The 15867-nt window shown below is 39.7% G+C and overlaps 1 protein-coding gene across 1 annotated transcript in view; it reads left to right on the forward strand.

The window, feature by feature from the left end:
• UBR5 (ubiquitin protein ligase E3 component n-recognin 5) overlaps positions 1-15867 on the forward strand; it is a 138397-nt gene that overhangs the window by 98405 nt on the left and 24125 nt on the right. Inside the window, exons 32-42 of the mRNA XM_074944009.1 lie at positions 44-173; positions 466-626; positions 2052-2291; positions 3285-3408; positions 4285-4396; positions 6692-6823; positions 7752-8009; positions 8691-8959; positions 11335-11546; positions 12033-12263; positions 14074-14147. Of these exons, the coding sequence (XP_074800110.1) occupies positions 44-173; positions 466-626; positions 2052-2291; positions 3285-3408; positions 4285-4396; positions 6692-6823; positions 7752-8009; positions 8691-8959; positions 11335-11546; positions 12033-12263; positions 14074-14147 (1943 nt within the window). The remainder of the gene's footprint in view (positions 1-43; positions 174-465; positions 627-2051; positions 2292-3284; positions 3409-4284; positions 4397-6691; positions 6824-7751; positions 8010-8690; positions 8960-11334; positions 11547-12032; positions 12264-14073; positions 14148-15867) is intronic.

Consider the following 15867-nt stretch of genomic DNA (forward strand, 5'->3'; position numbering starts at 1 on the left):
ACTTATATAAATTTTTTTTTCATTTTGCTTTGTTTTTTCCAAGTCTTAGTGCAAGCAGTAGAATAGGTCATCTTTTGCCTGAAGAACAAGTTTACCTTAATCAGCAAAGTGGTACAATTCGGTTGGACTGTTTTACACATTGCCTTATTGTCAAGTGCACAGCAGACATTTTGGTAAGCACTCTTAGCCATGTGTTAAATTAATTTTGTACATCCTGCAATATCCATTAGATATTGATACGTTTAAGAGTTGGTTTTTAATTCACTTTCAAAGGGTGTGGGGTTTTCCATCCAATTCTGCTCTTATGTGATCTACTGATGTGCCTTTTTTACATTAAGGGAACGAGCACATTTTTAGATACCAGTTTTCTGTGAATCTTTAATTTAGACACTTGAAACAAAATGCGTTAAGCATTTCTAGTGTGATTTCTTACCACATAAATAATGCATTATAATGTTTCCATAGCTTTTAGATACTTTGCTGGGTACCCTTGTAAAGGAGCTACAAAATAAATACACTCCAGGGCGTAGAGAAGAAGCTATTGCCGTTACAATGAGATTTCTGCGTTCTGTGGCAAGAGTTTTTGTTATTCTTAGTGTGGAAATGGCTTCATCCAAAAAGAAAAAGTAAGGATTGTGTTTTACTCATTACATAAATAGATGTGTATGAACTGGTGTTTAGTCATTAATAAGGAAAACACTAAAATGGTCCTGTGGGGATAGGTGATCCATAAGGCTTCTGAAACTAGCCTTTTACCTCTGGAGATCTGGATTCATATGATATTTAAGTTTCATATAAAAAGGAATGGTTTGACTCTTATTTTAGTCTCTATTTTCCCATAGCATAATTAGAGAGATAAGGTGGGTAAGGTAATATCTTTTATTGGACCAACTTCTCTTTCAAGCTTTCACGCTACAGAGACCTGAACAAGAGCTCTGTGTAGCTCAAAAGCTAGATATTACCTCACCCACTTTGTCTCTCTAATATCCTGGGACCAACACAGCTACAACAGCATGCATAACATAGTCACACAGTTCAGCACAATTGGCAGTTTGTAGTAGTGTCTCCAGACTTAGTGTCAGGTGTCACAGGTCAAAGATGAGGAGTGTTGGTGGAACTGTGAAGTTTACATCACACATGGCTCTACACAGTGCTGCATTGGACCTGAGCTTTTATAAATTGTGTGCTGACCTTACTCTAGTTAAGATATAAAAGGAACCTTAAATTTTAATGTTGAAAGGGTTCTGTTTTTTATACAAAATGTACTACCTTGACCAACTTTGTTCTGTCAACAGTACACTTATATGTGCTCCCTCATTTTTGAGGTATTAACAAGAAGTAGTCAAACTGGAATTAGTTGAGAATTTTTCAATAAATGCTGATAAAAGCTAAAGCAAACTTTTTGCTGAGGGAGGGAGGCAGGCAGGTAGGCTCACCCACCCCAGAATATTCAGTGGTTGGCTGCTCATCTGGGATGAACTTAGTTTCAGGTACCTGCTCTAATGGAAATGTCTTCCAAGTGGAACTATTCCAACAGAAAAAACTGAGACCCCACACCTCAGAATAACTATTGGCGATGGTTAGGATGCTGACTTGGAATGTAGGAGACTGGCAGAACAGGGATTTGAACCTGGGCATCTCTCATCCCATGTTAATGCCCTAATCCCTAGGTTGGCTGTTCTGGGAGAGGGGTGAGAGTCTGTTGTTGTTTTTTTGTTTTTGTTTTTTGTGTTTGTGTTTGTTTTTGTACTGGTGCAGAACAGGAAAAGTTAAGAAATCTCTCTGAAAACTTTGCAGGATGGGAAGACGGTTCCCCCAGTAGCTCTAATTCTAACCCTCTTTTGACCAGCATCATAAATTATTGCAATTTCTGTATCTTCACTTGCTTCACTTGCAGTGTGACTGAGTGTTTTGCTTTTTGTTTTGAGAATGCATTACACATATTGCCTCATATTCTGTCATTGGTTAATAATTTTTACCCATATATAGCTTATAAACACTTTTTTCAAAAGATGACCTATTTGATTCTTCTTTCCACCATTTTTTTCTAGCAACTTTATTCCACAACCAATTGGAAAATGTAAACGAGTATTCCAAGCACTGCTACCCTATGCTGTGGAGGAGTTGTGTAATGTAGCGGAATCCCTAATTATTCCAGTCAGGATGGGTATTGCGCGTCCTACTGCACCATTTACTCTTGCTAGCACTAGTATAGATGCCATGCAAGGCAGTGAAGAACTATTCTCTGTGGAGCCTCTACCACCAAGACCATCATCTGATCAATCTAGCAGGTAAAGTTAACTACTTATTCTATTCATCTCATTATGTGCTTGCTACAATATGGTTTTGGAATGTTCTTTAAAGAATCATTTGATGTATTTAGTAGCAGAATGTAGAGGCTCCATATTACAAGTAAAATGTTTCCAGAATACTTGGCCATGAGTATATAAATCACAAAAAATTGTGCGGCAGCATCCACCGGAACATCATAAAAGAATAACTGGCCTGTGTACTTTGCATCTGGACCTGTAAGGGTGTGTATACAGGATGCTTGGAAACAATGCATACAATACAGGAAACAATGCATGGGAGGCAGGAAAAAACCTAGTCAGTTGTTCTGAGGGTAATCTGGTATTGTTTTGGCTGAGTCCAGAGAAATGCAGCTGCTGCTGGAGACCCCCAATGAGCATGAGAGCAAATCTCTGACTGTATTGTGAACACAGAGAGATGAAGACAGTCTGATTCCAGCCCAAGTGCAGTAAGGGGTAATGATATTGAAGCTCAATCACAGGGAGACACACTCTAGATCAAGTAACTTTAGACAGAAGATAAGCAGAAAAAATGCTGGTGTCCAGCAGTACTGGAGAAGTACTAATAGCTGGGTAAGAGCAGCACTTTGCCAGTGCCCATGGTACTTTCCTTTCTTCACTGACTAGTGCTGTCATCTCCTCTCACGTACATGAACACACTGATTAATTCCTGCTGTTTGGGTATGTTTGCAGAAAGGTGAACATGTGCTGAGTAAGTGATAATCTAACTGTTCATTTTAGTCTAATTTGAAAGTGTTTTCTTTATCTGGAAGAAAGGAAAGGAAAAGGCTGGTCCTCCTAATTTGATAGTAAATCTGAGGAAGCCCTTTTGTTCTTCCATCCTCACACTTCCACGAGATTTTTAGATTAGCTCTGTTGTGAGAAGGGAAGTGAATGACTACTACTTTGTTAAAAATATTTACAGTGTAATTTTTTCTGTTGCCATAGTTTAGTTATGTTTCTATTTTGTTGTAGTTCCAGTCAGTCTCAGTCCTCCTACATTATAAGGAATCCTCAGCAGAGACGGATCAGCCAGTCACAGCCAGTTCGTGGCAGAGATGAAGAGCAAGATGATATTGTATCAGCAGATGTGGAAGAGGTTATTTTCTTAATTTTTCGCAATTTGGTACATAATGTGCATTTTGATGTTTAAATATTAGTGCATAATCAATGGCACTCACCTCTGAGCTAGAAAGTCATGAATTCAGTACTTGAGCATATACATGGTATAGAGACTGCAGTGGCCTCCAGGAATACTGCAAGTAAGGTCTGCTGTACACTGGAAAAAAGTGTGGTGAAGGTCTGCGTTACAAGACAGTAGTGCCTGACATGATTAGAACATGGTTCAGTCTTGCTACGGAAATGGGGTTGGACTGAATGGTGGTGTAGACACGTTCTTAAACGTTTGAATTTTGCAAAACTAGAACATGATTCAGAACACTGTTAAAGTAACACTCAGTCCTTTACATGCTGCATGTTTCAAGTGTGTTGGGTGATATTTTGTTGTAACAAGCTGTTAACATATGTAGATTTCAGAGCATAGGTCCACCAAGAGGAGATGTCCTTTAGATAAGATCCTTTGTAGTTTTCTAGGTGGATGATTTAAAAAAAAAAAACTACAAACTCAGAAAGGATTAGTTAATCCTGGTGTTTGTGGCCAACATTTCCCTTTCAATATTAGATTCTGATGTCCAAGGCAACTTTTATTTTTGGATGTCTTGTCTGTTCCATAACATTCCATTTGTGAACTGTCAAATGAGCTGCCACACAAACCAGTGCAAATAAATGCCTTCCTCCTCCTCACCTCTACCAGAATTGTATGCCCATTTTATACTAGTATTGCTGCAGGAAACAGAATTGTCACTTTGCAGTATGATTCACAGAACAAAATTCAGGAAAAAGCAGACAGCTTGTACTTGAATAGAACGAAGATAAATATACATGTTACAGCATAAAAATAAAAAGCATTTTCCAGGTTGAAGTGGTTGAGGGAGTAGCTGGAGAAGAAGACCACCATGATGAACAAGAAGAACATGGAGAAGAAAATGCTGAAGCAGAAGGACAACATGATGAGCATGATGAAGATGGTATACCCTTTTCATTCATAATGCAAAAGGAGCATCTCTCCTTCCTCTTCCGCCCTCTCCCACCCCTTTAAAAGACAAGATTCTGGACAAACTAGTTAACAATAGTACAGTTAGCAATAATACAGCATAAAGAAAGTAATAAATTGAAATTTGAATACATCAGAGCCAGGAGGCCTGTGAAAGAATAGATGAGTTTGCTGAACTACCAAGGAATAAAGGGAGCAATTAAGGAGGCTAAGGTATTGCAAAGAAGCTAACGGCTTCTTAGCAATGGTCTTCACCACAGAGAATTTTGAGGCAATACAGACTTCATAGTTTCACTTTTCAGCTAATAAATGGGACACTAACAGATTGAGGTTTCAAAGTGATGGAACAAATTGACAGTTAAAGACTAACAAATTGCTCTAGGCCCTGATGATGATGATCCAAGAGTTCTGAAGGAACTTAGGGTCAACTTACAGCAGTGTCTATACCATGCTATGTTGACTAGAGATGCTCTCCCACCAACTTACATTCCGCCTCTCAGGGAGGTGGAGTACAGACGTCAATGGGAGAGCGCTCTGCCATCGACTTAGCTTGTCTTCACCAAACCTGCTAAATCGACACCACTGCATAGATCGCAGCACTGCCAATTTAGCAGGAAGCATAGACAAGCCTTATTAAACAGCAAAACCAAATCTTTTTAGCCTATCGGCAAAATAGTAGAAAAAAAACTGATGTATGTAATTTATTTGAAATTTCAAAAAGCATTTGAACAAAGTCCCTCACAAGAGTTACGGGCTAGAAACTGGCATAGATTAAAAAATGAGTCAAAATAGTCAGTATTAAATATGAGAAAAGATCAGGTGGGGTGCCCCAAGGATTCATAAAAGGACTGGTTTTTATTCAGTACAAATATTAATGATGTAATAAGTGGAGTGAGTAGAGAGAAGGCAAACATTTGAGATGACAGGTTTCAGAGTAACAGCCGTGTTAGTCTGTATTCGTAAAAAGAAAAAAGAAAAGGAGTACTTGTGGCACCTTAGAGACTAACCAGTTTATTTGAGCATGAGCTTTCGTGAGCTACAGCTCACTTCATCGGATGCATAGCATATCGTGGAAACTGCAGAAGACATTATATACACACAGAGACCATGAAACAAAACTTCCTCCCACCCCACTGTCCTGCTGCTAACAGCTTATCTAAAGTGATCATCAAGGAAGGCCATTTCCAGCACAAATGGATTTGTGCTGGAAATGGCCTTCCTTGATGATCACTTTAGATAAGCTGTTAGCAGCAGGACAGTGGGGTGGGAGGAAGTTTTGTTTCATGGTCTCTGTGTGTATATAATGTCTTCTGCAGTTTCCACGATATGCTATGCATCCGATGAAGTGAGCTGTAGCTCACGAAAGCTCATGCTCAAATAAACTGGTTAGTCTCTAAGGTGCCACAAGTACTCCTTTTCTTTTTTATTTGAGATGACAGTTATTTAGATTCTTCAAGACTAGAGAAGATAGGACGACTGGGGAGACATCATAAAGAGAGGCAAATGGATAGCATGATGTCAAACAAAATACAGTATTGCCAAATGTTAAGTAATACAGGTTGGAAAGAATCATTTGAACTGCTAACATACGTTTATATCAGATAGAAAAATAAGACGGATATAAACCTTTTATGTTTGAGGCCTTAAGACCAGCACAAACTGTGTTAGGTTAGGAAAGATTTCTTCCTAATTGTCTATTATGGGAACTGTTGCACTTTTGTCTGAATTGTCTGGTATCAGCCATTGTCAGAGACAGTATGCCAGCCTAGATGGATCAAACGTCTGATGAAATATGGCATTTTCTGTGTTTCTAAAGGATTGCCCTGGATTTTCCTTTTGAACCATTTTATTTGCAGGTAATCCTGATTATCCGGATTTGGGTTTGTCCAAAACTGAAATGTGACTAGAAACTATCAAACTCTGATTACCTGAAGGCTTCAGCTGCTTCCAAGATACTCCCGTTTATATGTACATTTTATTTCTTGAAACAGAACATGATCCTGTAATTAAAGACTATGTAGTACATATGCACAGGCAGAATTAATAAGGCTGGAAGTGCCACTTTAAATGTAGAATCTTGTGGCTTGAGTTCTTAATTCTCAAAACTTAGAAGAAATAAAAGTGTAGAAGTGAGATGGTTTTAAGATGGTTAGTGCTCTGTTATAAGCATGAGGTGTTGTAAATATGCAGGACTGCACAAATTCCTTTTATATTAAATTATTTTCCTATACGCATTAGATGTTAATATTGTATTTTTTCATTTTTGCAGGCAGTGACATGGAGCTGGATCTACTAGCAGCAGCTGAAACAGAAAGTGACAGTGAGAGTAACCACAGCAACCAGGATAATGCTAGTGGGCGTAGAAGTGTTGTCACTGCAGCTACTGCGGGATCAGAAGCAGGTACACCATTTCATCCTCTCTTGCATTGGTCTTCATTTAAACTTGGAAGCCAGGATTTAGGCATCTGTGATAAAGGAAAGTATCTAACTGATTAAATACAGGTTGGGAGAGACTTTACTTGTCGGCTTCTAGTACAAAATCTTTGAAGGGTCACATGCTGCCTAGTGCCAAAGGCAGTAAAGGGCAGGGGAAATATGGGGAAATAGTTAGTTCTACCCCCAATTTGTAGGGGAGACCCTTAGCACTTAAATTAGACTTTTCCTCCTGTAATCTTGTCTCTGAAGCTTCCTTCTCCTCTGTTTTTCTCACTTAATGTCTTATGTGTGTCTACAGTGAGACAGCAGTGTGCAGCCCCCTTAAGAGAAATGGGCTCTTGTAGTATGGCTTTCTGCCTATGTTCTGTTGCTGTGCAGCTGTTAGCATCAGTGTGAAAATACCTGGGAGTGTTGTAAAAGTCAGCTTTAAATGTTTTAATGTTTCTTTTCCCTATGTAACTTGAACACTACTTTTTAAGTATTTTTGAGAGCAACTGTTCTGCCTTCTTGTTTGGGAACTGGATCCTTCTAAATCCGAGTTGAAGTCATCTGAAGGTCAAACTCCTACATTGACTTTCTGCTCTATTACCTGTTAGTGAAAAGGACTGTGGTTTTAAATAAAATGTTCCTTAATCATTTAACTGTCTTTCAGAACATAAGTAAAACTAATTGGATTGCCTTTCCATAAAACTGTCATGGAAAGTTAGCAATAGTATTTTAAGGACAATTTGTTAGAATGCATTTCTGGATGTTCTGTAAGCATGGTACTTGAATGTTACAAGTGTAGTTCTTTTTCAGGAAGAAGTTTTCAGACACTTATTATATATGAACAATAGTCTGACTGCATCACTGCTTATAAGTAAATTACAGTAAACACTGTTTTTCCTACATAGGTGCTAGCAGTGTTCCAGCATTTTTTTCTGAGGATGATTCTCAGTCAAATGACTCCAGTGATTCAGACAGCAGCAGTAGCCAGAGTGATGACATAGAGCAGGAGACGTTCATGCTTGATGAGCCTCTAGAGCGAACCACAAATAGCTCTCATGCCAATGGTGCTGCCCAAGCTCCCCGTTCAATGCAGTGGGCTGTACGCAACACCCAGAATCAGAGAACAACTAGCACGGCTCCATCAAGTACATCTGCCCCAGCAGGCAAGTCTCAGCAAAGGGAATGCAAGTACATCATTTATAAATGGTTTTGGTTTTGCTGTTTAGTAAGACTTGTCTATGCTTCCTGCTAAATCGACAGTGCTGCGATCTATGCACTGGTGTCGATTTAACAGGTTTGGTGAAGACAAGCTAAGTCGATGGCAGAGCGCTCTCCCATTGATGTGTGTACTCCACCTCCCCGAGAGGCAGAATGTAAGTTGGCGGGAGAGCTTCTCCAGTCAACATAGCATGGTATAGACATTGCTGTAAGTTGACCCTAAGTTATGTGGACTTCAGTTACGTAACTTACATAATTGAAGTAGCGTAACATAGGTCACCTTCCAGCATTAGTGTAGACTAGCCCATAGGATTAAGTGTTAAGTATGCTTTCTTAACCACATATCTTTTTGGTGTAGCTTAAGAGGAACATGTACAGTCTTAAAGTGCTTTGCCTCTTTAAGCTTTAGTTAAGAAATTAGTAAAATACAGTATTTACTCCTGCTCCAAGAAGATATTAGTATTAAGTTTTATTAGTTAGAGCTGCAGGGCCAGTACAGGTACATTATTCATGTTTAATCACTTACAAGTTTAGTTTATTTTAATAACTTTTTCTGTTGTCAAACACAAGAATTAGTAAAGGGTATATAAAATCATTAATGGTGTCATACTTTCTCTTATCTTCAGCAAGTTCAGCAGGTTTGATTTATATTGATCCATCAAACTTACGTCGAAGTGGCACCATCAGCACAAGTGCTGCAGCAGCAGCAGCAGCTTTAGAAGCTAGCAATGCAAGCAGCTATTTAACATCTGCAAGCAGCTTAGCGAGGGCATACAGTATTGTGATCCGACAGATATCTGATTTGATGGGTTTGATTCCCAAATACAATCATCTGGTATACTCCCAGATCCCCGCTGCAGTGAAACTGACTTATCAGGATGCAGTAAACTTGCAGGTATGGTGCAGCTAGAACATTCTAGACATTAATGCTGGTTTCAGTGCTAACATTTTTTAAAAATAAAATACTTGTATTTGCATTCCAGTTAATTGCTGTAGAACTTTAAATGTTTTTAACACGTTGAATTATCCATATTTCACACAGAGTAATCTAATCTCTCTGTAAAACCATTTAGTGTAAAATTTTCAGATCTTAAGAGTTGAAATTGTGCCCACAAACTTTGCATTATTGCTTCATGGCATTTTTGTAGCTCCTTCTGTCCATGTTTGAATGCTTTGAAATAATGTATTATGGCTTGCAAAACTCATCTCTGGGCATAATTTGTGTACACCAGCACAGTAGTTCCCCTTCCCTGGCCCCAAGCAAAACACCTTGCAGTAAAATCATTCTCAACAAACTCAGTCAACCTATGCAGGAACAAACCCACGATAAACATATGTAGAAACAAGAGTGTTTTTCCACTCCCCTCTTCAAGGAGAACACTCCAGGTCACCAACTCAAGAGTCAATAGCAGCATTGTGTTCCCAGTTCCTTTAGCCTCTGCGCTGGGGTCCCACTCTCCAGGCGAGTCTCCTGACTCTTGCCTCGGCCCCCAAGTCAGGTGTCCTGTAAGAGAACTCCCCACAGTGTTCCATTCCCCAGGCCTCCCTGCTTGTGAGTCCTGCCCCTGTTCAGGGAACATCTCCTCTTCAGGACCAACCCCTTATCCTCCCTCAGCCATCCACTTAGGTCTTCACTCTGAGAGAGCCATTCAGTGTTCTACTCCTCAGGTCTCCCTGATGTTGCAGGTTTAATTTAGGCCCTGGAGTGCTGCACATCAGTTTTTAGTGGTACTCACAGAAGAAGTGAGCTATAAGGAAGAATTTGAAAGGGTAGAAGGATGACAGCTGGCACGTGGGGAGAAAGGGAGCTCAAAGTCTAAGAGGCACCATGGAAGAAGACTTAAAGAATGTTTGGAAAATAGACATGGGGCTTTCAGGAGGAAGGCTTGAGGAACATAGGCAGTGGGAATAGGGAGCAGTAATTCGGAGATGAAGATGAGGAACTTGATACAAAGGTGAGAGGAAGTCACAGAGAGGAGTGACACTGTATAAGCAGCTGGAGAGTAAGATGATTTTTAGCTATGCTATTTTCTTTAGGCCACAGTGCAGTGTGGTGGGATTTGGAGACTACCGAGATGAGCGTGCTTCAGAAATTGAGGCAAAAGATGCTCGGAGTGTGGAAAGGAGTTTCTGTAGTGGGACACGAGAGGAGAAAGCTGACTGTCTTAGTTGTGGAGGAGAAACAATGCTTAGGTACTTTGGTGATTGGTGCCTTTTTAAATGGATTGGAAGAAAAGAGAGGACCTGATAACAGCTTGGGAGGGTGGAGGCGAGAGAGGAGTTGAATATTACACTAATATGATGAAACTCAGTAGGATGGTGAAGTTGTTTACAGTGAACTGAGATGTTTTGGGAAGGTTACAGTTTTGAATATTGAGTTTGAAATGGTGGTGGGCCATTCAAGTGATGTAGAAATGATGAAGCAGGCATTTAGACCAGACTTGAGGAGTTTTTGAGTTGAGCTGTTGTTTGGATACACAAATGGGGTCAAGGGGAGGATCCTATTAGCATAACAGATACAATAACATGTTTGAAGTCTGCAGGGAGGGAGAGAGCTTGAAGAAGAGGGGGGCAGTGAGTAAGAGAATGAGACATTAGGTGAGGTGGGGTCAAGGGAACAGATTGAGGGGTTAGAAAATGACAGCACAGAGTTGTAGGATAGAGTCAAGGACTCAAGTGCACAGTGGTAAATTGGAGTTGAAGATAAAGATTGTGGAGTCAGTGGAAGAGAGGGAGACTGGAGGGGGAAGATAGTTCTTACAAAGCAACAGAAATATCAGAGTTTGGATGGAACACTGAAAATATGCATCTGGGAGGTGGGTTGTGTGTGATCAGCATCGAATGACACAAGATGGGGATCTCCAAGATTGAGGTCAGAATGTTTGGCAAAGATTACCTTGAGAGATTCTGAGGTAGTGAATAAGGAGGTGTTGCATGGTGGGAGCTCCAGGCTTCTTTAGAGTAGTGATGTTTATGGGAAGCAGCTAACAGCAGAGTGGATCTTTCTGTTGGCTTTCAGGAATGGGAGGCCTCATGAGGAGAGATGGCAGATGGTACAGAGAAAGAAGTGAGCTGTAGCTCACGAAAGCTCATGCTCAAATAAATTGGTTAGTCTCTAAGGTGCCACAAGTACTCCTTTTTTTTTTTTTAAGTATTTACAGTAATTCCGAGTGACTTAAAGATGTCTTGTCAATACCTCAGACTTTAATTGCCTTTCTTTGTGTTTTTGCTTGTGATGCTGCTAACTCATTATGTCTCATCTTTGTTCAGAACTATGTAGAGGAAAAGCTTATTCCCACTTGGAATTGGATGGTTAGCATCATGGACTCCACTGAAGCTCAACTGCGTTATGGTTCTGCACTAGCATCTGCCGGTGACCCTGGACATCCAAACCATCCCCTGCATGCTTCTCAGAACTCAACGAGAAGGGAGAGGATGACAGCACGTGAGGAGGCTAGTTTAAGAACACTTGAGGGTAGAAGGTGTGAAATTTCATTTCATGTTTCAATTATATGCATTTATTCATTTTGTAGTTTAACCTCTTTACTCACTGTGACATTTTGGGAACCTGGACCTCAAGCATAAATGTGTAACTATTTTTGTAATGTAACAGGAGGCTTCCTTAATTACTATTACTATCTTCAATATGAATATATATTTTGGTAAATGAGGTGCTTTCCTTGCTGATAACTAGACTGATTTTTGTCATAACCCTAAAATTCATACTCTTTCTTAATTATGAGTCACAAATGTAATCATTTGGCTATTTATACGTATTAAACTTAAGGTTTTATGTTTTAATTATTGTACTTCATTTCCCAATACTGGTAGAATTGCAGTATCTTTGAATTACAGGTATTAGAGGATATACATTCATATACTTTACATAACTAATATATAAATTTCTAAGGCACCTTACCACTGTACTATCTAAGCATCATTTATATATCAATTTTTTTCCCTAACAGGCGTGCTACTTTGCTCAGTGCCCGTCAAGGAATGATGTCGGCACGTGGAGACTTTCTAAACTATGCTCTCTCTCTGATGCGTTCTCACAATGATGAGCACTCGGATGTTCTTCCTGTTCTGGATGTCTGCTCACTGAAGCACGTAGCATATGTTTTTCAGGCCCTTATTTATTGGATTAAAGCAATGAACCAACAGACAACATTGGACACTCCTCAGCTGGAACGGAAAAGGTATTTAAGCCAACTCTAGCAAAAACAAATCCTTACTAGAGAGGCAGAAATCTAATGTGCTGTGAGCCTGAAAATTCAAAAGATTTGTTCTTTTGTGATAGGTAGCAATGTTTGGCAATCATCATGCTCACCACTGCACCGTGTCACTGAAGCAAATATTCAAAACCTTGAAGCATCCTTAAAGCGCCCTTATAAAGTTGGCTTGAAAACTTACCAGCCCACACATGCAGTCTACTCCACATTTTTCTCATGATGGTGGTGATGAAAAAATATTTTACTTTCAAAAATAATACCCTGGTCAAATAGAACTTTTCCAAGCTGCTTTAATATTCTGCTAGCTTTAATTTGGTAAGAGATACTGAATAATCTACCTGAACTTTAAGAATGGTTTGTGGCATGCGATAGATCCGTGTGACACTGACACAATTTGCACAGCAGTTAATTCCATTTGGTGTAGGCACCTAAAGCTCCTCAGACATAAGGCATATCAGAGAAGCACAAGATAGTACAAGGTATTGATACAAAAGGGTTTGTAGGAACTGGAGCAAAAAACAGCCAATATAAGCATATGGCTAGTAGGAAATGTTGGTAGTAGGAAATGCTGTAATTAAATTAGAGATCTCTGCCTTCCAGGTGCAGCTTTTGTGTGGCTTTCTTTAGTGGCTGTTCAGTCTCTTTGCTTGACAAAAGAATAGTAATTAGTTAGAAATGTTGGCGTTTGATAATAGTTAAATACTTTCCAAAGGTGTGTGTTCTCTATTGATCTCTCCCTACTTGGGTCATGTGGACTCCAGTGTGGAATAAAGAGTTGGCTTTCAAATCGAATAGTGGGTTGGGGTTTTTTTTTTTAAAGAAATCTCCCATTTAAAGGCACAATTCATCATCCTAGAGGGAGAATAAATGACAGCCTTCACCCATCAATTCCCTTTCCCTTTTGAGTTTTGTGGCGCTGACGCTTGCTTATGGTTGCCAGATATATGGAGATACAAAAAAAATCTCTGTCTTTGTAGTGTACTATTCTGCTCTTAGTTTTCATTATTGCACTTCTTCCAAGTCTCTCATCCAGTACAATCTAATGAACTCTCAGTTCTCCATCAAATTTAAAAAAGAGGGTAGACGCTATAACATTTCACACTTCCCCCATTTTAGCTCCACTTCTTTGGCATACTGCATACTGAAATTTATTTGGAAAGTTATTGGTAGGATGACTGTCGATTAACAAGAATAGGTTAACTATTTGCCACTGATTGACATACTTTTAAAGTTACATGCCAAAAGAGTACATTTTGAGTACATTTTTAACTGTGTCCTATAGATGCAATTTTTTAATACTACAATGTCCCAGAGAGAGGATTTATAGAGCTTACCTTTCTCCAAAAGTTATCTGACCTGTCATAATTCTGACAGTGGTATTCACTGTGCAACCCTTCTGTAACCTAACTCAAGTGATGATTCCTTTTCGCTTTATTCGAAACCACTGAATCTCTCCTCTTTCTCCCAGCTCCCCCCAAGCTGAATTTTTGAAACTACAGCTCAGTTCAGGTATTAATCCGAAGGAGTGCATCAGTGGAGGGTGGGACAGGGGGTGTTGAAAAGTAGTCAAGAAATACCTTCAAACTTTGTGAGTCAACTCCCAGTGTAACACAGTGGAGGCCAGTTAGGCTGACGTTAGGAGGGCACCTTCTTCAGAAAACTACACGTATGGTAGGCTAACCACCCTTTAATTATTCTATCACTTTTATTGCATGATATTAGTGTTATATTTTCAAAATGATTTCTTGAAGAGGACTAACTGATTATTCTCTTACAGGACTCGGGAGCTCTTGGAATTGGGTCTTGACAACGAAGATTCAGAACATGAAAATGATGATGACACAAATCAAAGTTAGTATGAGAGAAAATTTCTGCCATATACCAAGATGGGACATCCTCTATGCTTTCCCCCCTTTTGGCTAAATAATGGAGCCCTGCAAATCTGTGGCTATCCACTTTATATTCACTGATATCTACGTATGTGGCTATCCGCAGACCATTTTTGCGGATTGGATGCAGGTACAGATTTTGTATCTGCGCAGGGCTCTACTTAATAAAGCTTTAACTACACTTTTTCTGGGTGGGAATTTTGCTACTCCAATATACTATGTAAATGGCGTGAAGGAACACAAATTTGGAGTAAAGCTCTTTGTTTTTAGTAATGATCCACTTACAGGTATCACTTTACAAAATTTCTTTTCCCTTTCTTTTATCCTTCGTCGTCCATCTTCTCCCTACGTCCGTCTTCTAGGGGGGGGGGTGTGTGTGTGTCTCTTCCTAGTTGATGTGCCCCTCACAGTAGAGAGAGATGATTGCAGATTAATTATTTCTATATTTCTACACAGTAACGTTTTTACAACGGCAACAAAAGTTTGAACTTGATCAGGACTCATGATACCAAGTTGGTACAAACTGTTGCTAGCACAACTGGGAAAGTATCATTGTTCAAGAGCATAGAATCCATAAACTGAGTGATTGTTTTGATTATTTTCCCAAGTGAATGAGTGTGGGGAGAGAATGTGGAGGCTTGTTGTTCTGCACCCAATTTAAAATACCCGTGCTCAGATACTGTGTGGTGCCATTTAAATACAAGTTAGATATTGCGTGGTTCAACTGACATGACTCCAGACTGGGGAGAGAGAAGATCTGGGCTGTATTTCCAGCCCTGCAACTGACTTGTGACCATAGGGGAAGTTGCTTCACTTTTCTCTGCCTGTTGTATTCATTTTGTGAAAAGATCAGGAAGTCTGATATGCTAAGCTTCTTCTGGTGATCCCAACCTGTGTGTGTGACTTTCAAGTGATGGAATTTAAGAGGCTTTGATAGATGTACTCAAGTGAAAGTCCAAGATGTTTTTCTTGGCTTTTGTTTTTTATAAAAATTACAATTTGGGGGTATAATCTACTTCTGTAAATTGAACTCTACTGACATCAGTAGAACTTCTTCACCAAAATCGGAATATGGCCCTCAGCTAGTTTTGGGTTCTGTTTCCACTGCAGGAGTTGACATATGCACCAAAGAACATTTTGGGGAATGCGGAAGAATGCACTGTTGATACTTATCAGCTCCTCCAGGGGAAATATGCAGTCTTTATTTTGAGTTTTGGCAAGAGTATAAAGGAGGAATTGTCTGTCAGAATTTATTTTAAAGTAATATGTGTGTGTGTCTCTCACTGATTCATGCCAGCTCATTTGCATACTTCAGTCCCATTGGTTGAAACTAGTTAGCAAATGAAACTGCAGGTCAGGACTGAAGTGCTTTGACAGAATTGGGGATACCCAGGGGTTCAGGACTGGAAGATCAGGGGCTGCTTCAGATGAGGAGCTATATTAGCTCAGTAGGAGTGAGGCTCAGGATTTGCACTGTAGCTCCTCCACACTATTCCTGGCTCAGGTAAGATCATTTATCTTTGCCCAGTCAAAACTGTTCTAATTCATCTAAACACTGGCAGCACCAAATGGGCACAGTCAAAGGGAGAGGTGACCAAAGCAGCCCTGCAAGGTTTAGGATAACTGGAGGGAATGAAAGGAGTGACTGGTTGTGTTACCTCTGATGTAACAGTGCTACTGCT

Source organism: Natator depressus, chromosome 2 (genome assembly GCF_965152275.1).
Source record: "Natator depressus isolate rNatDep1 chromosome 2, rNatDep2.hap1, whole genome shotgun sequence".
Taxonomy (NCBI): Eukaryota; Metazoa; Chordata; order Testudines; family Cheloniidae; genus Natator; species Natator depressus.